This window comes from Symsagittifera roscoffensis, chromosome 4 (genome assembly GCF_963678635.1).
Source record: "Symsagittifera roscoffensis chromosome 4, txSymRosc1.1, whole genome shotgun sequence".
Lineage (NCBI taxonomy): Eukaryota > Metazoa > Xenacoelomorpha > Acoela > Convolutidae > Symsagittifera > Symsagittifera roscoffensis.
The window spans coordinates 25,485,620-25,499,584 of NC_087065.1; the positions used below are offsets into that span (position 1 = coordinate 25,485,620).

The 13,965-nt window shown below is 33.6% G+C and overlaps 1 protein-coding gene across 1 annotated transcript in view; it reads left to right on the top strand.

Annotated features, from left to right (window-relative positions):
* LOC134844810 (probable serine/threonine-protein kinase MARK-A) overlaps positions 1-13,965 on the top strand; it is a gene marked incomplete in the record, with an annotated part of 54,930 nt that overhangs the window by 22,746 nt on the left and 18,219 nt on the right. Inside the window, 1 exon segment of the mRNA XM_063861625.1 lies at positions 4,862-5,184. Coding sequence (XP_063717695.1) covers positions 4,862-5,184 — 323 coding nt within the window.

The following is a 13,965-nucleotide window of genomic DNA, read 5'->3' on the forward strand; positions in this document are numbered from 1 at the left end:
TATGGCGTGTGGGGGGATGTTTTTCACAAAAGTTTTTTATACAAATTTTTTTTTCTTTTTCTTTTCTTTTTTATACATTTAATTTTTTCATTTTATTTCTGATTCATAGACCTTAAAAGGCAGTTGGAACATTCGGGGCCTCGCCCTGATACGAGCAGTCTTGTTTCTAATTTAAGAAAGAAATGGACCATTTCTGTACCGAACATACAAGAAATTTAGCTAAATAATCTATATAACATTTCTATCTAGAAAAACAACCAACGCTGGGTACGGGCAATAGTTTTCTACAATCTTAAAGTTTAGAAAATTAAATGCTCGAATAGAAAAATCTAAAGTTGAACAAGACTGCTCGTATATCAGGGCAAAGTTCTGAATGTTCCGACTGTCCTTTAATTCATGTTGAATAGTTGAAAAGTTTTTGGGAAAAAAGAATGTTAAAAAACCTGTTAACTTCGGACAAAATCAGACGAAGGGTGGGTATTTACAAGTACCATAATTCAAAATCACTGCTGCCTTCTATAAATTTTTTTTGCTAATTATTCTCAAAAACAGCGAGAATGCACAAAAAGCGGGTGCCAATAACCTCATTATTTTCTTTTGTAGTTTGTTTGCCTCAGAAGGATAAAATTAGACGCCTAACTAAGTCTTTTGAAAGCTTCTGGAAGTGCCAGGTATCAAAAGTGTCAAAGTTGTGGTGGTTTGTTTTATTTGAGTTGTCCTTCATTGACTACCTTTTAGGATTATTTTGACTGCGATCGAAGACAAATAAAACTAGAACCACGCGCTAGCATTTTACAAATGAAAGTAGAATTAAAGCGATGATAAATATTTTACAAGACTGATTGTATTAATGCGAAGCTCTGATTGTTCGACTGCCCTTCAATTTGTCTCGATTAGTTTTTGGTAAATTAATTTTTGGTAAAACTTTGAATTTTAATTTTATAATAAATGTTGCAATTTGAGTCGTGTATGGAATTTATAAAGCCAATTAGCTGCCTCAATTCAATTTGGAACATTTTTGTAGTGCGGGAATATTAAAACAAGCAGTTTTAGACATACTCTCGTTAGATTACTATAGTGGTATGCACACTAGTCTGGCCCCATGCAGATCATGAGATCGATGCCCCGAGGGACTATAGGAGTTTTGCAAAAAATGGTCAAAATACAAAAAACCACCCGGAGCATATTTAATCCTCACTTTCTTCAAAAGTTGGAACAACAAGACTGGAAATAAACAAAAAGTAATAACTTTTTCCTGTTTTTTATCTCCTCTCAAGCTAATGCAAGCAAATAAGGATGCACGTGGTGTCTTGTATCCTGATAATAAGACGATAGGATTTGCCTCAATTCAATTTCGAACGCGTTAATCCGCCGCTTACTCGTGTTACAAGAATGCAAAATTTTGCGCGCTTTTTACAAGCCATTTTTAAAGCCATTTTTAAACCTTATAAAAATGAAACCTGCTTTTCAAACCTCATAATTTTACGAAAAATCATCACAAGTAAAATATCTTTTTGAATTTGAGCTCAAGACAACAAAAATTTCGAGATGGTTTATAAAAAAACTCAGTTTTTGAAAAACTGCTTTGTTTAAAAGTCAAAAATTGACTGAGGAATAACATCATTCAAAGCGTAATTAATTCAATATCATCTTCAAAAATTGGAATAAAAAAAACGCCAGTATAACGCCTCGCAACATTCCACCATTTGTACCTCTCTAATCAATTTCGGAACAAAAAAACGGAGTTATTTTTATTCAGTCATAAATTTTTTTGGGAACACATTTTCTAGAGTCAGCTGTCTTTCATGCGCATTGTAAGTATTTAGAAAAACTTTATAAAAAAAAGAAAATGCCTATTGTCGTATTAGTTTCTGAAAATTTGAAAAATCTATTCTGATCAAATTTTTTTTTCGGAACAATACTAAAGAGAAAATGATTGTACTAAAAGGGGCTCAAACGTTTTCTGGTGGTACGAAAATTCTTTCTTTTTAGTTTGGTTTTCGTAGAAAAACCTTCATCACAAGATAAAGAACATATAAACCACCAAAAAAAAGTAATCAATCACAAAATTTTCGTACAGTTTTGTTAGGTCTGTCAATATCTGTTGACTCTAGTGTTATAAAATATTAGTTAATAAAATACGCTGTGTGGGTTTTTCAACAGAACCAAATGTAATGATACAAATTTTCTCAAATGAAACAATTCAACGGTAAATGTTTATGAAGTTTTTTTCGGTTGGGTTAAAACTAAAATAATTGTTTCACAAGGTACGGTAGCAGGTTCAGTGTTGTTCCTTATTAATAGAACAATTAACCAAAAACAAGTCGAATATGAATGTATTCTAGTACATATTAGACTTTTGCATGGTTTTGGTTTCATCTCTATCTTCAAAAGACCTTTTGAAATAATTGCACAACTGTTTACGCTCACTTCCTTTTTGTCTCAGGAACCAGTAAAACATTATATAGTCCGAGTGCATTGATATCGAAATGTATAACTTTCATTCAAAAAAATATATACAGAAGGTGGATACAGACCAGTCTCTCTTTCAGGATCAGTTGGTAGACAATAAGAGTGAATGCAAGAAATTAGTCTCATTCAGAGAATCATATCTGTATTTTGATCTTCAGGTGAAAAAATATTGCAGAAAATGGCCAACAGGGAACTAAAACAACACATACATTTTGAAATCAACTGACAAAATTATCGTAGCTGATGTGCCTTGTTTCACTAAAAATTTTAACGCGCTGTTTAGAAATGCTTATAACTGAGCAGTAAAACGAAAGTTTTTTTTTATTCAGACAACAATCTTCCGCTGTACTGCGAACAAACAAATCAATTAATCGATTTTAAAACAGGCCTGAACTTGAAAATCCTTAATTAGACTTTTTAACATCCGTTCAAAAAGTTTTCGCAATTGCTTTTAGGTTCGCAACAACTATTTATAGAATAAATGATTGTACAAAACAAATGGTATTTAAAAACCAATGTTTACTGCTTCTCTGCATGAATTGTTTTTCTCCATGTCTATTCAGGTGGAACTCCCGGCTAACAGACCAGTATACTTTCTTAACTCCTTGCCGGTATACTCATTAATTTTCCTAACAGCTAATTGATGTTTAAATGAAAAACACGATACTACTCGATTTCTAAATCTGAACTTTCTCAAATTGCAAAACGATTTCGTTAACCTCTCCACCCCCTACATTAGCCTCTTTGCCCATCACAACCCATCCTCCCCCACCCCAACGTTTGTCCCTTTGCCCCAACCCACCTCACATTCAACCAATTGAACCACCTGAACACTATACACCTTGAAAAAAAACAGGCCAAAGAAGCGTTTTTAGGCACTTTTTGACAGGTTTCGAGTAAAAAATTGTGCTACCCTGAAAAAATCGGTTTTGACCGATACAAGTGGTTTTTTTGGTCCGCGCTCCCCCGTCAAAACTTATATATACATAATGGCGCCTGAGGCGTCTTCGAAAAAATTTTAGGTTCAATTAGCCAGGGATGGGTGTCTTAAAATAGTACCAAAGGAAGGCCCTTTTGGGTCGTCAAAGGTTCGAATCCCTGAAAGGGGGAAGAGGGCGTCTGTACCCACCCCCGCTAAATCCGCTGCTGGCTACAGTACTAAAACCTTTTCAGATTTAGGTAATTTGTTAAAATAATTATGTAAAAATTTTCGAGTTCGTTCTCATATGCCAAAATCCTTAGCTGAATATGTCAACAGTTTAGCCAAGAATCTCACACAGTTACAGAGAAAACAATAAAAAAGGGGAACAAACGGTCGTTTAACTACTCGGGTTGCCCATCATAGAAGATAGTGCGCAATCATACACATCAACTCCATGCAACAAGGCAACGGGATACCAAGATGCAATGTCATTTCCCATTTGTTTCGAAAACCCTCAGAATAGCTTTTTGGCGGATTAAATTAGTAATAAAACGACTGCAATCTTATGCAAGCTGTTGGTAAGATATGAAAAATTTTGTTTCGAAAACCCTCAGAATAGCTTTTTGGCGGATTAAATTAGTAATAAAACGACTGCAATCTTATGCAAGCTGTTGGTAAGATATGAAAAATTTTCACCATGCAAATCATACGTCGCAACAATGTGGTGCTGTGTATGAAAGAAATTTTTCATAGAGAAATTTTTTTTCTATGCAAATTAGACTTTTACTTTCACGCGACGTTGAGACATCCCATTTTGTCTGAAACACAGGCTTTCCATGCAAAAACTCCTGACTGCCTTATTGTTCCGACTTACGAAAGTAACGGAATATTTGTGCTCGGGGTGGGTTTTTTTCTTCAGACAAATTTCGACTTTTTAACTAGCCATTTTTGACAGAACTTCTTTTTATCATTCGAAAAGTATTGTTGCCCTGAGCTCAAATTTGAAAAGATATTTCATCTGTGATAATTTTTCGTAAATTTACGGGGGTTTAAAGATTGCCATTTTGGCCAATTTGGGACAATTAGCTCGCGATATATTTCGCGCTATTAACGCGTAAGCGGAGAGTTAATCCGTCTTAGAAATCGTTCCAAATTGGTTAAAAGAAGCTTATTTGCCATAATTGGTTTGTTACAAGGAGCAAAATCTATCCTTTTGTACTTTATATGGCGTGTGGGGGGATGATTTTCATAAAAAATTTCACATTTCAGAAAAAAATAATAATTTTTTTTTATTTCCTTGAATTTTTTAATGTTACTACTGCTCCATAAATCTTAAAAGGCAGTCGGAACCTTCAGGGCTTCGCCCTGATAAGAGCAGTCTTGTTTGTTCTTTACTTAAACAACTTTTCGTCAATGTGAATCTTTCGTAACTCTCGATATCAACTTGATATCATTTGTCTATTTCAGCGGTGACCTTCAATTCCTGCTGACTAATGTGACAGTGTACATTGTGGATTTTCTGGTGCCTGCAGTTCTAGTCACCAAATACTACTGGGAGTTCTCAGTCGAGGTCAGACGAAGGTCAGGGGGCGTGACCTCTGCAACCAACGCTCCTGCAGCATCTAACACACCCCAAAACAACAATAACAACAATAACAATAACAACAGCAACTCCATGCAACATGGCAACGGGATACCAAGATGCAATGCCATTTCCCAAGTACCCCCATTGCGCGCATCCCAGGAGAACAGAACTCACTCCAATCACCCGCGGGGGACTTGCTTAAATGGTAAATTAAGCCCAACAAAACGGGAATTCATAGTATAATTTAGATAGTATATTGTAGGGAGTTAATTGAATACACATATATATCTGCCCCACAGGTAGCAGTACTAGTTGGATCTAAAAATCTCTTTCTCTTTCTCTGCATTTCAATTTTAACACAATGTTAAGTTAATTGATTACATGGCTAAACTGTGTATTATTCAAACACTGAATGTACATTAGGCCTTGCCATAAAAAGACAAGCGGCTTTCAAAGCAATATTCAGTGAACAGTTCAAATGGCATCTTCTGGTGATATTATATATGGTACCTCATGCTCTAATAGCAATGTATTTTTTATTCAAGATTTCAAGGTGAAAAAATATTGTGTGGTTTGGTTGGATCATACAAAAGAACGCGATCCACGAATTTCGATCACTAGTTTTTATGTCGAAGTTGAAGCTCGAAGTTTTAGGAGCTCGAAGTTAATATAATTGTTCCGAATTTCGAAACGAAAGGAACGAGATATTTGTGCTCGGGTGGATTTTTTTTTCTTCAGACGTATTTCGACTTTTATCTAGCCATTTTTGACGGAGTTTTTTTATATCACTTTAAAGGTATTGTTGCCTTGAGCTTAAATTTGGAAAGATATTTCACCTATGATCATATTTTGTAAAGTTATGGGGGTTTAGAAGTTTGCCCTTTTGGCCAATTTGGGACAATTAACGCGCGATATATTTCGCGCTATTAACGTGTAAGCGGAGATTTAATCCGTCTTAGAAATTGTTCCAAATTGGTTGAAAGAAGCTTATTTGCCATAAATGATTTCTTAAAAGCAGCGGAATCTACTTTATATGACATGTGGGGGATGATTTTCATAAAAAAGAAAAAATTTCAAAATTTAGAAGAAAAAAAATTTATTTTATTTTTTTTTACATTTTACATTTACTCTTTACATTTAATTTTATATCTTTTCATTTTATTAGATATCTTTTTATTTTTTTTTTCATTACATTTTAAACTTTTTGAGGTTATTACTGCTCCATAAACCTAAAAAAGCAGTCGAAATATTCAGGGCTACGCCCTGATACGAGCAGTCTTGTTATAAATTACGTGATAATTTTTGGCGCCAGAAAGTTTTGAGCAGATTGCCATAAAAAATTGCCAAACTGCCAATTCTGACTAATGAATGCGCACTTCATTTCCATTTTTCATACATAAACTTCAAATTGATTTAGAACCAGCAATTTATGGCTGGGGGTCAGCCAAATTTTTGGAAATCTTTGCAAACTAGCTGCTTTTGCATCTTGCAGTTTCCGCATCCGACAAAAGTGACGGTATAGTTGTGCTCAGGGTGTTTTTTCCGCCTGGCAAACGTCGAACATAGTATTTTTTTTTGACGTAGTAACTCTTGACGGTATTTTATGATATAGACCGAGAGCTATTCATACCCCAAACTCCAAATTAAAAATTCGATTAACCGGCAACAATTTTTAATACAACAAGGTGGGTTTGAAAGGAGCCAATTTGGGATAATAAGCGTGCAATAAATTTCATCCTTATGACTAATACGAGGGGATTTGAATTGTTCCAAAATGAATTCAGGCAAAAAATTTCCTCAAACTTATACGTTATACTCTATCTAACTCCTACGTTTGAGTATCATTTTGTACTTCATATACTTCATATAGCGTTTAAAATGATCGAAAGAAGAAAAAAAAGCCAAAAAATAACAACTTTCTCTACATTTGTTCAATTATTTGATCAAATGTTCAGCCAGAATATTTTTATCGATTTTAAACGGCAATCAAACCCTTTAAAGCTTTGTTTTTGTTCTACAAAATTTGAAAATTTGAATTTTTCGAAGAAAGTGACGGAATATTGGTGCTCGGTCGGTTTTTTTGCAATGTTTAATTTCAACTTCTGAATAGGCAACTTCTGTTAATTGTTTTACTTACTGAAAAATCATGACATCCTGCTCTGAAAATTAAAAAGATTATTAACCTGGGATCATTTTGATATTGTTTTATAGGTGTAACTTCGAAACTATTTGACGCCTATATTTAAGTTTGAGATGCTGATTGACAATGAGCATTATAATTAGTCCTATGAAAGAGTAAGCGGCAATTACAAAAATTTTAGTTTAAATTGAGGCGGGAAAATTCGTTATGTTTATACGTGACCATGCGCTAAGTATCTCATTTTGCGTCTGCATGCAAGGAATAAAACTAGGAAAACAAAATCTGACAAAACTGCTCGTATCAAGGCGAAACACTGAATGTTCCGACTGCCTTGTATGTTCTTTGAATCAGTGCTCGCTTTGTAACAATTAATGTTTTTTTTTTTCAAAAAAAAAATGAAAAACTTTTTCTTTACATAATTTGAAATATTTTTGAAGATCAAACCGTTCGAAAGACAAAGTGATAGGTTTTGCATAGTAACATAGCACATTTGGCAAAAACCCTGCTTCGACAAACGATTTCTAAGACGAATTAAATCTCCGCTTACGCGTTATTATATCGCGCGTTAATGGACCCAAATTGGGCAAAATTACAATATTTAAACCCACATAACTTTACAAAAAAAAGCAATCACAGCTGAGACATCATTGTAAGTTAGAACTCAGGACAACGACACCTTTCAGATAATTTTACCAAACTTTTTCAATTATGGCTAGTTAAAAAGTCGAAATTAGTTCGAAAAAAAAACCACTGGCATCCTGAGAACAAATATTCTGTCATTCTCTTCGAAAGTCGGAACAAAAACTTACCCGAGCAGCAAAAAAAACTCAGCTACTTTCTTCAAGCGGCGGAACAACAAAAGCTCAAAAATTTTTCTTGCATGTATTCTTTTTGTTCTGTTCACATGCACGATCAAAATTTTCAACATTGTAACAAAAATTTTCTTGCAGTATAAACATGTAGTAATAAATTGATTCATTATTTTTGAATTCTGAAAAAATAGGTTGCATATGGCAAGAGGTGGCTTGTGTTCTAATCGAAAACAGTTGACGAAATTATAGTTTTTGATGCGATGTTTTTTTTCTCACCTCGTTGATTATTGAGCTAGATTTTTTTTCAAAAAAAAACGTTGTTGTACCTAAAATCAATTTTTTTGTAAACTTATGCAGTTTGAATTCCAGTTCGGCCAATTCCAATTGAAGCTTGTCTTTCAACCCTTGAAACTGAGTTCTATGTAATGTTCCGACCACCGTATTTTTTATTAACGAAATTGATTATTTTCTTTTTTGTGTTCTGATTTTCTGTCGTTTTCTCAGGTATATGATTTGATAGAACTAGTTAAATGTTTTGAGCAATTGTGCTTTAACATCTGGAGAAATGAACAGAAATAAAAGAGGGAAGCGTATATCGTAAATAAGTTTGCCGTGTAAAAAAGTCAAAAAAGTTTTTTGTAAAGAAGTCGACAGATATCACAAAAAAGTTGCAAAAAAGTTGACAGATATAGTTTTGAAAAATTTTCATTTTGAATTTTGAATCACGATCGAAAGGATCTCAAAAATTTACTTTGCTCGATATTTTACGAACCATTTTTGAGTTGCTTAGTGGGACCAAGTTAACAGCCTCCATCCCCCAAACACGTTTAGGGGGGAGGATGTTAACTTGGTTCTAAGTTCGAATTTTCCGCCAATCAGAACCAGGCATTTTACATGCAGCGCTTAGCAAAATTAATTAAATTGAACGCTGGGTTGGAAGATCTTAACTTGGTCTACTTTGGGGGAGGGAGGAGATGGAGGATGTCAATTTGATCCGCTTAAAGAATTTAGTGCGAAAAATAACCCAACTTTTATTGTCCCCCGCAGTTGTTTTCAACCACAGTAATCAGCATTGTAACCAATGAAGAGAACTAGTTCCAATCTAGTCTATCATAGTGATTGACGACACAGGATGACTATTGAATGAAGGCTGTGTTTAACGATTTGGACAACTGACAAAGAATTGAAATAAAATCAGAGACTAATTAATTATGATTTATTGTGAAACCAGGTCACTAACAGCAGATTTATTTATATCCATTAGGTTATTTTTACAAAAAGAATGAGAAAATTTTCCTTGGATTTTATTACTTATTTCATGAGAAACTCGATAGAAATGCAGGTTTTGTTTGATTGTTTTTAATTACGCAACTCGAAAACTTTCATGGCGTCAAGGATTTTTTATTTCGGTTTCATTTCAATCGAATGGAGGCTTTTGACAATTTGATTTGAACATACTGTCGATTAAATGGTATAAACCTGAAAGACTCTTTAAGGACCTTCTTTTCATCTTCTAAGCTGCTTTTGATGCAGCGAACCATTCAATTGGTTTTTTTCTAAGTACTAATGGAATATGCCTTTTGCCTTAGATGATTTTTTGAGCTCTTAACCAGATTGAAGAAGCTGAATGAACCATAAAATAGAGGCACGAACTGTTCGCTTAATGGGAAAAGTACATGAAGGGCAAGTCGCTAGGGTAAATATGCCTAAAAAGTTCCCAGCTTAATGAGTGTTTGAAAGTCAAACATTAAGTATTTATAACTGCATCGATGGGTATCCTGAATTTAAAAAGACGAAGTTGATAAAATACTGGTCGAACCAGACAAAAAACTTGAATATTCTGCCTGATATTTAACGTGTCTGGAGTACAGTGCTGATTTAATTAACCCGGAAAAAAAACGAGCAAAACTTGATATTTAAACCGCGCTTCAAAATTTTGTTTCTGGCTATTGCAAAATTAATTGCCTTATATATCTACCCTGAGTATAAGTGAAATAAGGAAGTTATACAAAAAAGTGTTTTGAAAATACACTGTTGAGCAATAATACATATTTTGCGTCTTAGGTTGCCTTTGCGGACCAAATAGTTCTCTCAATTTAATTTGGAATGGTTTTTGGGCTGGATTTTTTTTGCTGATTACGCCATGTACAAATTGGCCTCCCAGATGGAATTTTAACAGATGGAATTTTGTTAAACCCCCATACTTTTACAACAAAGGTAGCATTTTTCAAAAATTGTGACAAGAACAAAAATTGAACATTAAGGCTGCTTGCTAAATGTTTGTTTTGATCATCCAAAACTTTTTAATTTAAGTTACAATCGCATTATAACCGAATCAGTTCCTCGAGAACGCACTGAATGATCCGACTGCCTTTTGGTTTCAAAGGAGCAGTGCTCGCTCTAAAAAATGATGGAAAAACATGAAAAAAACGTTCCATAATAAATGAGTTTTAATAATCAACTATCACGCGCTATGTTAAGTTTCAAAAGTATGTTTTTCGTAATTCGCATATAGAGTATTAAATAGATCAAATAGCATTCCTCAATTGAATTTGAAACCTTTTCAACAGACGGAAAAATATCAGCTTACGCGTTAGAAGAGCGAAACATATCGCGCGTTAATTGTCCCAAAATGGCCAAAACTTCAATGTTTTAACCCCCATAATTTTTCCAAAAACTATTACTGCTGAACTATTTTTATTGTTCCGACTTTCGATGCGAAAGTAACGGAATATTTGTGCTCGGGTGGGTCTTTTTTTCTTCAGACAAGTTTTGGCTTTTGAACTAGCAATTTTTGACAAAAATTTTTTTTATATCATTCAAAAGATATTGTTGTCCTGAGCTTAAATTTGAAAAGATACTTCACTTGTGATCATTTTTCAAAAATTTATGGGAGTTTAAAGATTGCCATTTCGGCCAATTTGCAACAATTAACGCGCGATATCTTTGGCGCTATTAACGCGTAAACGAGATTTAATCCGTCTTAAAATCGTTCCAAATTGGTTCAAGGAAGCTTATATGACATAATTGATTTGTTAATAGGAGCAAAAAAAATCTATCACTTTGTACTAAATAAGGCGTGTGGGTTGATGTTTTCAGAAGCAAAAAATCTCGATTTTTTTAAAATTATTTTTGTTTTATTTTATTTAAATTTTTCGTGTTATTGCTGCTCCAGAGACCAAGGCAGTCAGAACATTCAGGGCTTTGCCCTGAGACGAGCAGTCTTGTTATAACTAGAACTTGATTACTATACCTAAAAATCTTTCAAAAATTTTGAACGATATATAATGCGCCAACGATTTAGCCATATGCAATATTAATAAATCCTTAGTATTTCCGTTTAGCTGTAGAACACAAGTTTAATTTTGTTCGTTTAATATTAGCTGTTAGAACGGACCAAAACGGACCAAAAAATGGAAATAACTATCGCGATACTTTGAAGTTAAACCATCACTAAACCCTTTTTTTCGGCCTGCGGGCATCTACCCATGTTTTGCCAACCTGTTTGTGCTTCGTAAATTTTGCTTCGATGCAACTTTAACACTGATGACTCCCTTGTTTGGAGTTTTTCCCTCAAAATCAATTCCATTTTGGACAAATCGAGACAAATAAATGAAAGTTTTGGTAGATCCATTTTTTTTTGGGTTGAATCGCAAAACTTGCCAAGCTCTAATTTCACCTCAATGTTAAACTTGGTTTTGATTGAGAAGAACATCACGATAACTTTTTGTCTTCAGTGTTCCGATTTTTTTACGAAATTAACGGTAAATTGTCATAATTGGTTTGCTAATAGAAGTAAAATCTATCGCTTTGTACCTAAAAGGGCTTGAGAGGGGAGCTTTTTAAAATCAATTTCAAATTAAAAAATTTAATTATATTTTTTTATATTTAAACTTTTCATGTTGTACTGCACCATAGACCTTAAAAGAAGTCAAAAAATTAAGGGCTTCGCCCTGATACAAGCAGTCGTGTTACAGTTTGAGCTCATAGCAAAAATAGTTTTCGGATTATGTAAAAAAAACTTCGACAAAATTTTTTAATGAAGTGGTCAAATTTTGTCTGAAAAAAATAAAACTCCCTGAGAACAAATAATCCGTTGGTTTCCTTACGCAAGTCTGGACAAAAATACTGCTCATATTATGGCGAAGACCTGAAAAATTGTTCTGTCTGTCAAGGTCTATTAAGTAATGTTTGCTTCAAAACAAAGAGGAAAGTTGAAACATTCCCTCCCTCGCTTTGTAAAGTACGAAGTGATATATTTTGCATGTAGCAGAGTATCAAGTAGATTAAATTGTATGTCATATTTGAGTTTGGAACACTTTTTACGACAAATTAAGTCTCCGCCTACAATTTTACAGCACGCAGCATATCCCGCGTTAATTGGCCAAAAGGGCCAAATTGGCAAAATTTACGCTCCCATAGCTCTTTGACTTCTGTTTTTCTCACTCAAACTCGCTAAAATGAGAAAGGGTAGAAAAATGGGGTTACGTGACTTCTACTTATGTGTTGCAATTAATTTCAATTAAATGTTTTAAATTGAAGAAGTGCTTTTTTCTAATAGTTTGATTTAATTTCATTTTAATCGAAACTCCACCAAAATTTATGTTATGAAAGCTTCTGAAAAAAATAAACAAGACTGCTCATACCAAGGCGATGCCCTAATGTTCCGAGTGACTTTTAAGATTTATGGGGCAGTAATAACATTAAAAAATTAAAAGTAACAAAACAAAAATCGATATAAAGTACAAAAAAATACAGGCGATATAAAGTACAAAAAAATAGATTTCGCTCAATGTAACAAACAATTATGGCAAATAAATTTCTTTCAACCAATTTGAAACAATTTCTAAGACGGATTAAATCTTCGCTTACGCGTTAATAGCGCGAAATAAATCGCGCGGTAATTGTCCCAAATTGGCCAAAATGGCAATCTTTAAACTCCCATAAGTTTTTGAAAAATGATCACAGGTGAAATATGTTTTCAAATTTGAGCTCAGGACAACAATAGCTTTCAAATGATATTAAAAAATTCCGTCAAAAATGGCTAGTTAAAAAGTCGAAATTTGTCTGAAGAAAAAAAAACCCACCCCGAGCACAAATATTCCGTTACTTTCGTATCGAAAGTCGGAACAATAAAGAAAATTTGATAAGAGTGCTGAGGGATATTTAGTGTTTTGAATTCCCCCAGTTTTCCCTTGAAAAAAGGCAAAAGTTGGTAGAAAATGGATTTATTGTCTTCTATGTTATTTTGCAATTCATTTCCATTTGATATTTAGAATGGAGCAAGTACATTTCCTCGAATAAATTGATTCTTTTTCGTTTTTAAGTAAGGCTCTATAATCCTGTTCCTGAAAATTGTTGGAACATGGAATTCAAACTACAGGTTGGGTTTATTTGCTCTTTTTTCTATATCACCTGATCAATTTTGAAGTGAAACTTCTTACACTAACCGCTTCTTTTTCTTGTTACATGAATAAATTTCAATGAAAGCACTGAAATGTTAAATAAAAAAAACGATATAAATAATTTGAGCTATATACGCCCTTACAGAGAACTTGCAGCAATCGAGTTACGTTTAAATTGCATATTTTATGCGTTAACGTTAAACTTATACTTAACAAATCAAGGTTTTAGAAGCCAAATAGTGTTATTTATCACTGGTACAAATTTAAACAAAAAATTTAGTTTTTTTTTGTTGTCTTCAGAAATCTCATTTAGAAAACAAAGGATCTTTCTGAAGCAGCGTTTTCTTTATTTTTAACGTTATTGTGTGATAGAAAAAAATATATCACAAAGCAATTAATTTCTTTCAATTGACATTTTTGTCACGTAAACCGATCTTTTTAAATGATCAAAACGAATCTTATGCTTACCCGGTTCTTAACCTCAGAAAAAAATCTGCCCAGCTAAAAAATTTGATGAAAATCTAGAATGTTTTGTTTTTGCTCACATTTTTCTTTTTGTCTATTGAGCGAACAAGAAGTGTCGATTGAGCGATTCATTGACTTTGATTGTGCATCTTTAGCTTAATGAA